Here is a 13,450-nt window from a genome sequence, read left to right as displayed (position 1 = left end):
TGAACTGGTCATCAGCTAAGTTGGTCATCTACCAACATGTGTAAATTCTCCTTTTCTGTTGACATATGATCTAAGGGTACCCAAACTAATGTTTGAGAGTCACCATATTCTTCTTACTTTTTTGAGCAATCTCATGTTTATAAATACATAGTTTCACTTCTATACCATTCAAATATATTCCTTAGTTGAGTGAATTTCTTTTCTTCTCTTGAATTTACAACTTAATTTGTTTTTTAAATTGTGTATTTTTTTTTACTGGGTTGGGGACCAAATCTAGGACTTCTAGGCAAGCACTTTACCAATGAACCACACACCCAACACAACTCAATATTTTAATAATCATTTTAACCTGAGACACTTTATTCTTGCCTCACACTTAGCATATCTTAAAATGACTTTACAAATGACTGGCGCTCTCTTTTCTCCCTCTCATGATGGCAAACTGTACAGGTCAGATAATAAATACTGTAGCTTTGCATATCACAGAACACCTCTGTCATACTACCTTCATTTTTGACAACTTAAAATGTAGAAGACATTCCTAGTTCATTATCCTGTTAAAGCAGGAGTGGTTCTGTTGGGTTGTGGTTTGTGGCTCCCACTTGGGGATATCTTCCATATTGAAATCTGTCCCCCATACTCAGTTACCACTTTTATCTCTCTCTGTCCTTCCTTCCTTTGTTGTGGTGTTTTTTTAAAAAATTGTATAATTTGCTCACATTGTTTTTTTGTAGTCTGTTAGCCACTACATGAGATAGCAACTTGGATAACATCCCAACAGAGATACTCATTCTGTTACTGTTACAGGATTCAAGGAAAGAAAAAGACTAAGACTGAGTACTGAAAGTCTCTCCGTTTTTGCTTTTGTATGTTATTTTCTTTGAAATGTTTTTATGAGCAAAATTTCTGAGAATTGAGCACTATATGTATACGTATGGGTCTGCTTATAAAGATCTAAAAACAATTACAAAGTACCTAGTTCATGCCTAGTTTTTGACACATTTGTTCAAAGTAAATATGTCTAACAAGTTTTAAAATGGGTTTAGTAGAGTGCCCCAGGACAAAATTTCTCGCCCAGTTTTTTGAAGACACCCTTGACTGACTTTTGTGGCTAGTTTCCCCACCCCACACCTTTCCTCAGCTTTGTGAATGCTTTTGAAACATTCAGTAGATACAGTATTTTCATTGTTAGGGTCCTAGGGTATCTCACTCTTCAGCATGCATTATTTTATATATATTTACATAGGAATGCATTTCTGGAGAAAATCGTCCTCATTATGGTCAGTCAGTGATCTAAAGTTCTCACTCTAGTTTACTAAGGTGGTCTTGTAACCCTTTTAGCAGCTCTATGCTATTAATTTATGTAACTCTCCCTCGATTTGTGGTAGTGCATTTTATTAAAAGTAAGGATTTGAACTGTGAGAAATCCTTGTTTTTATAATTGGTAAATATATTTAAGTGTTTTAGAATGGGAAGATTTTTTTCAATCTAATCTAGTAATTTATGATATTGTTTTATCTCTTAAGACTAAAAGTTAATTTGTATAATTCATTTTGAGACAGGGTTTCTCTGTGTAGACCAGGCAGGCTATCTTCAACTAAGAGATTCACCTGCTCTGCCTCCCTAGTCCCTAGTGCTGGGATTAAAGGTGCGCACCACCCACCCTGCTTAACTTTAGCTACATTTTCTCACGAGTATATGATAAATATGTGTAAGATTGGTAGGCAAAGTTGATTTAGTATAAAAATCTTTCTTAGATGATACTTGGTTCTTATGGGAGATTCTAATTGTAGTCTGTAGTTTACATTTTTGTTTGTATGACCTGCTTGACTACTTTTGAAAATCTGAATTTATTTTTCTTTTGAATTTCAGATGGAGATCTTATAACAATTTTTGATAGTTCTGACCTTTCCTTTGCAATTCAGTGTAGTAGAATACTGAAACTGACATTATTTGGTGAGTGGCAAACTTTATAATGAATTTACTTCCTGATGTTTTTTTATTTGCTTCGGCTTTTTACTTTTAATGGCTCAGAGTTACATAATAACACTTTAAAATACTTAAAATATTTGCATTCCCCACCCCCACTTTAAATTACTTGAAACTATGTATTAAAAGTGGTAGAAGTTTAATTCAGGCAAAATAAGATTGTAGTTTTCCTGTGTCCTGGACTGCGGGACAAATATCTCCCACTAGTGTTCCCCAAGTAAACACACAGAGGCTTATATTAATTAAAACTCTATGGCCTAATGGCTCAGGCTTCTTGCTAGCTAGATCTTACATCTTAAATTAACCCATTTCTATAAATCTATACCTTGCCACATGGTTCGTGGCTTACCGGTATCTTTACATCTTGCTTCTCATGGCAGCGGCTGGCAGTGCCTCCTGATTCAGCCTTCTTCTTCCCAGAATTCTCTTCTCTCTTTGTCCCGCCTATACTTCCTGCCTGGCTACTGGCCGGTCAGCACTTTTATTTATCAACCAAATCAGAGCAACACATTCACAGCATATAGAGCGATATTCACAGCACAAGATTCCTTTATTTTTGAAATAAATATAACTTAGGAATCTCTGGTAAAAGTTTTAATTTTGTAATGTCAGAATTTTGGCATTGTTAGGCTATTTATGTTATTTTTCTGTATAATATGTTTTTACTTTTTTTAGGGCTTAGCATATAAGTCTGCTACTTTGGATATTATTTTTCAAGGAGTAAAGGCTAACAGTGATGGGTCTTAGATATAGCTCAGTAGTAGTATATTTGCTTGGCATGCATAGGGACCCAGGTTCTATTTTCAACATTGAAGAAAATAAGCTAAAGATAATGCTGATAAAAAGATGTAAGATAAATTTAATCTTAGATTTTATTTTGTTTTAGGTCTAATAGATTGCCAGGTAGAATGCTTATAGGGTGTAATAGAAATAATTGCAGAGTTAAAGTAGTAGCTTAATTGTGATTATGTGAAAAATAAGAACTAAAATATTTACTTTACTTTTTTTTCCTTTTGTTTAATTTTTTGGAAATTATATTATTCTGAACCTTAGTGTTTTAGGAAATGCAACCAAATTCTGTTGATTTAATTTTACGTATTTTTTCTCCATTCAGGAAAGGCAAATGTGAATCAGGGTGTTTTTTTTTTGTTGATGTTGTTTGTTTGTTTTCTGTCCTTTTTTAATGTTAACAAAAATTGTTTAAAGGTTTTAATAGAGGATACCTTTTTACAATGTCTCTTGACCAGAGGTAAGGAAGACTAGATACTCTGAGCTCTTCCTTCTTTCCAAAGGGGTATGTGTGCGTGTCCCCACTCCCACCCCCATCCCTGTGTATGTGTGTGTGCGCGCGCGCGCGCGTGCGCGCGTGCGTGCATGTTATTCATCTTGCCTAGGAAACAGAACCATACCAAAATAAAAACAGATGTGGGTCTGAATTGTTGGCTCAGCAGTTAAGGGAGCTTGCTGCTCTTCTAGAAGACCTAGCACTCATGTTGGGCAGCTCACAGTCACCAGTAATTCCAGCTCTGGGGGATCCAACATGGTCTGCGCAGGTACCAGAAGGCATACAGGTAGCATACAGACACACATACATAAAATAAAGAGAAGAAAATAGGTGCAACTAGGGCTGGGGCAGGCAAAGAGAGAGAGGGAGAGACTGCAAGAGACAGACTGAGAAAGACTTGAATAACAAACTGAAAACCGGAGTATTCTTGGTGGCTGTGGTGAAGCTTTTACTTTGCATTATGTAAGAACTACCATTTCATGTCTCTGTGGCAGTGTAAGTCCAGGATCCTAGATCTTTCAGTAGTCTCTGTTTTCAAAAAAAAGAATATTGTAGAAAAAACTCTTGCCCTTGATACAGGAAAGATCAAGGGTACACTGGGATCTTGGAGGTTTGGGAATAGTTCATTCAGAATTTATTACCATGGTCCTTAGATGGACTTTGTTTAAAGTTTCTGTGTAGTTTTGAGTCTTCATAGCATAAAACAGAAAAAAGTATAAGAAAGATAAAAAAATTTGGATCTCAATCCAAGTCATAGTGGTTTCTTACAGACTCCTACTGGTGATCCAATCCATAAGATACACAACGTTGTCCATGTAAGCAAGAAGGAGTGGGCGTAGCTGGTTGCAGAATTGATAGTCTCCAAAATGTGTGTCAAAAATTATAAGAACTTCAAAGAAGGAATAATAGTATAAGCATAGGGCACTATGCAAAAGTATTAAATTTTAAAAAGGGCTTGGTAAGTTTTTAGAAATGAAAAATAAAATTGAAAGAATGAAGTGTACATACAATATAACCCTACAGACTCAGAGACTAGGAGATGATGAGAATGAAATATTAAGAATTTCCAGGGTAAAATGGAGTGTAAATATATTAAAACATTGCTAAGGGAGTTTTCAAGATTATATAAAATAAATGAAGCTTTAGATTCAGGAGTCGTGGTAAGTCTTGAGGAAGAAAAAATAAAAATCCTATCTAGGTGTATTACCACGAAACTGGAAAGTACGTAAGACAAAGTCATTATCTTAATACAAGTGGCCAGAAAGAATAAGATTGATCACTGGTGAAACAATTAGACAGTTTGTATACTTCTTTCATTTAGTAATAAAAGCTGGTAAATAGAAATCACGTTTCATCTGATTAAGAAAAAGAAATCTTATAGTCTACTAATCTCCAGTAAAAAGTGGTAGTGAAAACATTTTCAAAGAGATTACCTAAACCAATGGATCCTTGTTAGAATTTTTAATGTTAGTCTTCAGCAAGAGAGTGAAACATGTGCAAAATCTTCAACTTGAAATGAACATTGAGCTTAAAAAAAAAATCTAGGAACAGGAAAACAAGTAGGACAGAAATAATGAGCAGTAATTTATGTAAAGTAACATATAAGAATAAAAAATTGTAAGGACTCGTTTGGGAAGAAATTTGTTAGTAACGTTAGAACTTTTTACTGAAGTATGCATGAATTGTAAGAATGATTATTAAAGTATGGAAATACTTAGTAGATGGGACATAAGGAAATAAAGTGTACCTACTTGGCATGCTAGAAGGTGAGGAGAAAGAGGGGTACAGAAAAATAAATAATACACAAAATACATGTAAACTGACCACATACACCAGTTAGAAGCACTGTCGGGGCCTGCAGAGATAGCTCAGTGGGTAAAATGCTTTCCATGTAAGCATGGGGACCCCAGTTTGGATCCCCAGCACCCACATAAAAGCCAGATATAGTGGTAACTCCAGCACTAAGTGGGTAGAGAGAGGCAGATCTCAGGGACTCTAGCAAACAAGTCTAACCCAAAGGGTAAACCTCAATTTTGGTAAGAGACCTGTTCTAAAAATAACTAAAGTTAAGAGCAAGTGGTAGAAGACAGCATAGTTAACTTCTGGCCTGCATGCACACATACACAAAAGCAGTTTCTTACTGGAGTTGAACATAAACAATTTAAAAATTCAATTAATTAAATGTCTATCCTAGGAGATATATTCAAAGATTATTATATGAAGTTTGAAAGTTAACTGGTTAAAAATTGTGTGTGTGTGTGTGTGTGTGTGTGTGTGTGTGTGTGTGTGTGTGCGCGCGCATGCATGCTCATGTATACTAGACAAAAAAGTGTGTGTGTGTGTGTATGCATGCATGCTCATGTATACTAGACAAAAAAGTGTGGGTGTGTGTGTCTGTGTGCGCATGCTCATGTATACTAGACAAAACACAAAGTCGGTTCTTAAAAGAATACACTATGTCCTTGCCCTGGAGGAGATGGGAATGGGGGGTGGATTGGGGGAGGTGGAGGGGGGAGGGAGAAGGGAGGACAGGGAAATCCGTGGCTGATCTGTAAAATTAAAATAAACTATAAAACTGAAAAAATAATTTAAAAAGAAAGAATATACTATATAGAAACTTGATTAACAATCATTTTATAATCCTAAGACTTGGGAGTCTGTGGCAGGAGGATCACCTATGAGCCTCAGGGAAACTTGAACAGAATCACAGTCATGGGAGAACTCTATTTTCTCAGAAACTGGTAGTTCAAATAGATACACTCAAATTTGGTTGTAGACAAAATTTGAAAATACCTGGTAAGAGGCTGAATCTTGGACATCTAGAAGTGAGGAAGCAATACAATTTCGTTTGTGTTTTCTAAGCTGTGACACTATTTTGAGAGAATGAGTAATTAAATAAGATAATGTGTCTTCCTTAAAAAAAAAAAAAAAAAAAAAAAGCCCTGCTGATTGTTAAGTAATGACTGTGGCTTTCCCTAGTGCCTGTAGAAGCCGTGGATTTGTAGGACAGTGTTGATTCATAAGCTCTGCATAATTAGTTAATGGATTACTTTTGTTGTTTTTGAGACAAAGTCTCAATATGTAGGCTTGACTGGCCTGAGAGTCCTGTGTAAACCATGCTGGTCTAGAACTCCAAGATTCCACCTGTCTCTACATCCAATTTTCTATTAAAATAACTTCAGTTTGGTAATTTTCACGAAAATGGAGCTTTCTACGGTGTTGGTGTATTTTATTATAGTTTTTTTGTTTGTTTGTTTGTTTTTTGGTTTTTCGAGACAGGGTTTCTCTGTGTAGCTTTGCGCCTTTCCTGGAACTCACTCTGTAGCCCAGGCTGGCCTCGAACTCACAGAGATCACCTGCCTCTGCCTCCCAAGTGCTGGGATTAAAGGCGTGCGCCACCACCGCCCGGCTTATAATTCTTGTAGTAAACATTTTTGCTAGTATCAAGACTGATGACAGTGTTTCTGCTTCTAGAAAGTAAGCTATAAGCAAATTGTCTTTTCCTTGGGGGCGGGGTGGGGTGGGGTGGGGTGGGGTGGGATGGGATGGGATGGGGTGGGGAGGGGAGGGGAATTACCCAAAGGCCTGGTGTCGGGACATGGCCCTTCATCCCATTACCTGAGAGGCAGAAGCAGACAGATCTCTGAGTTTGAGGTCAGCCTAGTCAACATAGCAACAAAGTTCCAGGCTAGCCAGGGCTTAGTGAGACTCTGTCTCAAAAAAAGAAAGAAAGAAAGAAAGGGAGAAAAGGAATTATTTAAAATGGCGACATCAACTGCATGTCTTGTATCTTTTTTGTTACCTTTTAAAAGTGTGTGTATATATATATATATATATATATATATATTTTTTTTTTTTTTTTTTTTTTTTTTTTTTTTTGGTTTTTCGAGACAGAGTTTCTCTGTGTAGCTTTGCGCCTCTCCTGGAACTCACTTGGTAGCCCAGGCTGGCCTCGAACTCACAGAGATCCGCCTGGCTCTGCCTCCCGAGTGCTGGGGTTAAAGGCGTGCGCCACCACTTTTAATACTTTGAATTTTTAACATTCTAAAAATACTTTTAGGGGCTAGGGAGATGGCTCAGTGGGTAAGGTTCTTGCTGTACAACCCCGAGGACCTGAGTTCCGATCCACAGACACTGAGGTAAAAAGTTGGGCATGGTGACATGTCTGTAATTCCAGTACTGGGGTAGGAAGAGACATTGCTGGCCAGCCCAATCTAGTAGCTGGTGAGAAGCAGATGTAGTGAGAGACCTGTCTCCAAAAGTAAGGTTAAAAGCCATAGAGGAAAATACTCAGCCTCGCATTCATACTCCATGTACACAGACAAGTTAAAATAAACGAATGAAAGTAAAACTACTTCTGATTTCTGCTGCTTATTTTTCTTCAGTGTGTGTTATTTTAGTAGCATACTTATTCTAATTTCATCTCCTAAATTGAAGCAAATTAATGATTCTGTTTTAGTTAATGGCCAACCAAGACCCCTTGAATCAAGTCAGGTGAAATATCTTCGTCGAGAACTGATAGAACTTCGAAATAAAGTGAATCGCTTATTGGATAGCTTAGAGCCGCCTGGAGAACCAGGACCTTCTACCAGTATTCCTGAAAACGGTAAACTGAATTTATTTTATTCTATTCTAATGAATTCTTCCACCACTTTTGTGGAGAGAGGGAGCGCGTGCGTGCGTGCGTGCGTGTGAGCGTGTGATGAACAATAATAAATAAATGCACAGGTGAGAGCATAGGTCAGCAGTGCTGTTGTGGTGAGTTCTTTACAGTTAGTCTCAAACTCCAGAGTTTATGCAGTAGGTCAGTTTTCAAACCCTTTGATTCATGAGCTGTTATCAGTGTGAGAACTAATGAATCTTAGGAATGCAAATGATTTTATGTAGTAAAAACTAAGTTTCTGGTGCAAAATAATTTTAGATTAGTACTTTAAATTTTTACTGGTGGCATGTACTATTACAATACACTTTTTTTTTTTTTTTTTTTTTTGGTTTTTCGAGACAGGGTTTCTCTGTGTAGCTTTGCGCCTTTCCTGGCGACTCGCTTTGTAGCCCAGGCTGGCCTCGAACTCACAGAGATCCGCCTGGCTCTGCCTCCCGAGTGCTGGGATTAAAGGCGTGCGCCACCACCGCCCGGCTTACAATACACTTTTATGTTTATTATAAATAGTAAAGAGAATTTAAGGCTTATTGACATATTTGGAGCTGATGTAGTTTCGGCACCAAAATGTATTTTAAAATATGGCCTGAAATTAGAACTGTTTTTACAGATTTAAAGAATTTATTTTAAAAACCAACTATTTTCTTCAACTTTTGTTTCTTAACTATTTCAGTTAAAATGGTTTTGTAAATGACTGCTCTTAATTTTTAAATGTTTAAAATACAAAGTGGCAACTTTTTAGCGATCCAGGCTAGCTATATGTAAGGTCATACAGAGAATCTTTGGAAAGGTGGCATTGTCTAATCTTTTGAAACCCTTAGACTGGGGTATTGTATTTTGCCCCTAGATAATTTTGGAAGTTTGCTTTTCTCTCTTCATCCTCCTCCCCATTTTCCTTCATTTCTTCATGCTTCTCTGTGTCCTCATCTCTTCTTCCTTTGAAGAGCAGATCCAGGGTCTTACACATACTACTGAGTTATAGACCCAGTCCCTTGATTGATTTACTTTTAAAAATTTGGTTATATTTTAAATAAAACCATTTTTCTATAATTTCCTTCTTGTCTTTTTTTAGCCATTTGGAATTGTGTTGTTGGTAAATGCTCAATAAATATTTGCTGATGAAATAGAAATTTCGAATCTCACCCTTATTTCAAAATATGATGAAATTTACTAAAATACTTTGTGATCTTGGACACTTTTATGATGAAGGCTTCTATGTTTCAGAGTAAAGCAGTTTACTTCTTCTGAACCTTGCCCTTGTTTGTTTGTTGGTTGGTTTGTTTTTTTGCCGCATATGTGTGCATGTGCATTTGGAGGTCAGAAGACAACCTTGGCTGTCCTCCAAGGATCTTCCACCTGCTGCTTTATGACAGGATCTCTGATTGGCCTGGAACTTCACCAAGTGGGCTAGTCTAGCTGGCCAGTGAACTTGCAGGAATCTGCTTGTTGCTGCCTCCTGGCTTGCCAGTGCTGGGATTACAGGATGGTACTACCTAGCCAGCTTGTTACTTGGATTCTGGGGTTTGCAAACTCAGGTCCTCTTCAATATAAAACGAGTACTGCTTTTGGAGCTGTCTCTCCAGTCGTGAACTTTGCCTTTCTAAACTAAAATCCCATTTTACATCAAGGATGAAATGAGAACTTTCTAGACCATTCTCCCAGAAGAATTAATGCATGTTTACATTACATAACCATGTCAAAGATTACGAGGGACAGACCAAAATTCAACCAACATAGCCATTACTATGCAGCAGTTGCCTAAGTGGCCCTCATTCCTCTTTAAGGACTAGAACTCTTATATAGTATTTCCTGAGGGCTTGGTTTATTTTAGAAGCCTAGATCAGTAGAGGCAGTAGTAGCATGAAGGGGATTCATTTGTGAGGTTAGTGTGGAGTGCTCTTGGGATTAGAGGAAGGAAATTGGTGAGGAAGATGAGATAGTGATTCCATGCAGTTGAAAAGATCTTAACTTTAGGTAAGCTTTGTATCCATTTACAGTATTATCAAGTTGCTTGCTTGATAACAAAAAATGATAATTTTTATTAATTGAGTAAATGGTTAGGAGTATTGCTTTTTTGAAACTTTGCTTTTGTTACCATATTGTTTCTTAATTTATGAAATTCAGGTTATTCTGGTTTGAATGAGAAGGGCCCCCTGGGCTCATGTACTTGAATGCTTAGTCACCAGTTAGTGGAACTGTTTGGTAAAGATTAGAAGGTATGGCCTTGTTGGAGGAAGTATGTCACTGTGAGTGAGCTTTGAGGTTTCAAAAGCTCTCAGCTACTGCTCTAGTGCTGTGCCTGTCTGCTTCCTGCTGTTGAAGATCATGGACTAATCCTCTGAAACTGTAAGCAAGCCCCCAGTGAAACAGTTTCTTCTTTAAGAGTTACTTTGGTTGTGATGTGTCTCTTCACAGCAGTAGACCAGTGACTAAGATACAAGGGCATACGTAGTACAAATGCATGTATCAAAGTAGACCTAACACTAATGAACCCAAATCACTTTCAAGAATTACCTTAAGTCAGGATCGTGTCATTTATACTTTGTCACCTTGTGTATTAATTTGAAGAACATTCTAAACACATTTTTCTACAAGTATTTTAATAACTAATTTAATAAGTAATGCATGTTTAAAATACATAGCAAAACTGTTATTTTATAGATGATAAGGAATTTTGGCTGGTTTGGTTTTTATGTTAATAGTAGAGGAATAGACAAAACATAAGAGTTGAGATCCTAAATTAAGGCAAGATTTCTGTTCTTTTGCAAAATAAAACATTTATTACTCTGTTTCCTGGGTATCTGGGTTTTTTGCAGGGATGGCGGCATTGGTTTGGTTTGGTATTTTTGAGACAGGGTTTCTCCGTGTTGTTTTAGTGCCTGTCCTGGATCTTGATCTGTAGACCAGGCTGGCCTCAAACTCACAGAAATCTGCCTGGCTCTGCCTCCCGAGTGCTGAGATTAAAGACGTGCGCCACCACTGCCCGGCTCTCCTGGGTATCGTATATGTATGTGCAGGTCACTGGGGTATGGGCTGGAAAAACAGCTCAGTTGGTAAAGTTCTTGGTATAGTGTCTGTCTGTGTTCAGTCCCCAGAACCTGTGTTAAAAACAAACAAACAAAACCTTCCTGGTATGGTGGTGTGTGTTTGTAAACCCAGCACTGTAGAGGTGGAAACAGGCAGTTGCCTAGGGCTCACTGGCTAGCCAGGGAGAGACCAGATAGTCTACTTGATGAATTCCAGGCCATTGAGAGACCCTATCTCAAAAAGCAAACTGGACAGCTCTTGAGAAATGTCCCTGGAGATTGTCTTCTGACCTCCATATGCACCTGAGTGAAAACACACACACACACACACACACACACACACACACACACACACGTGCAAGTTGGTGTTATTGTTGTGATGAAACACCATAACTAAAAGCAACTTGAGGAGGAAAGGATTTATTTGGATTACATATCCTGAATCATAGCCCATTGATGGAATCCAAGGCAGGATACTCAAACCATGCAGGAATCTGGAAGCAGGAGCTGATTAAGAGGCCATGGAAGAGTGCGGCTTACTGACTTACTGCTTATGGCTTGCTCAGCCTGCGTTCTTATGGAACTCAGGACCACTAGCCCAGGAGTGGCCTCACCCACAGTAGGCTGGGCCCTCCCACACCAATCACTAATTAAAGAAAATGCCCCTCAGACCTGCGTTCAGATCAATCTTAGGGAGGCAATTTCTCAGTTGAGGCTCCCTCTTCTCAGATGGCTATAGAGTGTGTGTCAAGTTGACATAAAAACTAGCCAGCTCAGGCTCCAAAAAAAGTAAAATGTAAAACAATTGTGTTTTTAAAGAAGCCTTAAAATAATGTTTTTTTCTCCTTTTCTCATTTTTCTTTTCTTTTGCTATTGAGACAGTCTTGCTGTGTAGCTCAGGCTGACCTAGAACTCTTGATCCTCCTGTCTTAGCCTCCTGAGTGCCAGGACTATAGGCAGGCACCATTCTCTGTGCTCAGATTAATCTAGTAATTCTAAATGGGGGAATGGGGAGAGACAGTAATTCTTTGTGGAAAACTGCTCTTTATCTTGTATTTCCTTTTACCCATTTTTCTTGAAGCATAAACACACATGAAGAAAGTAAAACATTCTATAGTTTTGTATTCACAAATTCTTATTCTAACGTTCCTGACAATATTTATACACATGTATATTTTCTTGTCTTTTTTTTTATGCCTTTTTGAGTATACATGAAATAAACTTGTTTATTCCTTTATTCTTACAGATACTGTGGATGGTAGGGAAGAGAAGCCTGCTGCCTCTGATTCTTCTGGAAAACAGTCTACTCAGGTTATGGCAGCAAGTATGTCAGCTTTTGATCCTCTGAAAAACCAAGATGAAATCAACAAAAATGTCATGTCAGCATTTGGATTAACAGATGACCAGGTTTCAGGTAGGTCAGTTCCTTTTTCTCTCTATCCTTATCTCCCCTCTTTCATGGATACAGAGAAATACCATGTCTTAGGGTTCAGCCAGTTACTTTTTACACATTTAAGTTCCTATAAAACAGGAAAATGCATGATTTCAGCACCCCAAAGAGATTCTTTGTCCTTTCCAGTCTGTAGCACTCTTTCCATCTTAAAGAATGACTGCTGTTTGTTTCAGCTAAATTTTATTAAAAGCAGTATTTTCAGATTCTTTTTTAAAAAAAGAGAGAGAGAGAAAAAAACAACTGTTTTATTAAAAAAAAACTTTACAGATTGTTTTGTAGGACTTAAATTGGATTTTAAATTGCTATCTCTTCTGATCTTAGGAAATTAAAATTAAACAGATTTCTGGTTAATTGCTTGTATGCAAATAAGTTTTAGCTTTAAAGCAGCCCTTGTATTGTGATTTATTCTTTCTTCTTAGTTTTTGGTTATCATTTTGCCAGCATTATTCCTGTTTTTCTTTGGGGATCCTTATCACACATCATTGCTGAATGCTTCATGTTTTTATTGGCTGCTTTCCTGTTTTATAATATGTGTCAGATTTTCTTGTTTCTATCTGCCTTGCAGTTCTTCATTGTAGGTGGGCATTTTCATTAGTGTATCTTTCTGACTTGTGATTTTTGATGTTTTTTTTTTTTTTTTTTTTTCTAAGAGCTTTGTTATTGCCCTTTCAGACTTAAATAAACTCCTGCGGACAGTAGCTTTGTCTCTTGTTTTCCAGCAGTGGATTCTGCTTTCTTTCTTTTTCATGTTTCTTCCTCAGCCCGCTTGGAGTTACCTCCATTTCCGAAACAGAGGAGTGGCTAAAGATTGGGCGGAGTTTATAATGATTTCAAGTAATTAGCCCTTCAGTGACAGGGAATTTCACCTTCATCTCCAGCTCCTTGTCCAACCATAAAGCTGTTAATATGATGGTTTTCTGCCATTGAAGCTACAGAGTCAAGTCTTGAAACTCTTAATTCACTGTGTTTCTCCTAGGGGAAACTCTTTTCTGGTTTCTGTGAGATTTGATTGACTAGTAGTTATCTTAAATAATTGT

The 13,450-nt window shown here is 37.5% G+C and overlaps 1 protein-coding gene across 4 annotated transcripts in view; it reads left to right on the top strand.

Moving 5' to 3' along the window:
- Tfg (trafficking from ER to golgi regulator) overlaps positions 1–13,450 on the top strand; it is a 29,111-nt gene that overhangs the window by 6,048 nt on the left and 9,613 nt on the right. For all 4 annotated transcript variants that reach the window (XM_052740900.1, XM_052740899.1, XM_052740902.1 and 1 more), the window contains exons 3-5: positions 1,873–1,956; positions 7,734–7,880; positions 12,207–12,374. In XM_052740900.1, the coding sequence (XP_052596860.1) occupies positions 1,873–1,956; positions 7,734–7,880; positions 12,207–12,374 (399 nt within the window). The remainder of the gene's footprint in view (positions 1–1,872; positions 1,957–7,733; positions 7,881–12,206; positions 12,375–13,450) is intronic.

Source organism: Peromyscus californicus, unplaced genomic scaffold (genome assembly GCF_007827085.1).
Source record: "Peromyscus californicus insignis strain IS unplaced genomic scaffold, ASM782708v3 Scaffold_16__1_contigs__length_79575227, whole genome shotgun sequence".
NCBI classification, from domain to species: Eukaryota; Metazoa; Chordata; class Mammalia; order Rodentia; family Cricetidae; genus Peromyscus; species Peromyscus californicus.
This window is presented reverse-complemented; position numbering and strand designations above follow the sequence as displayed.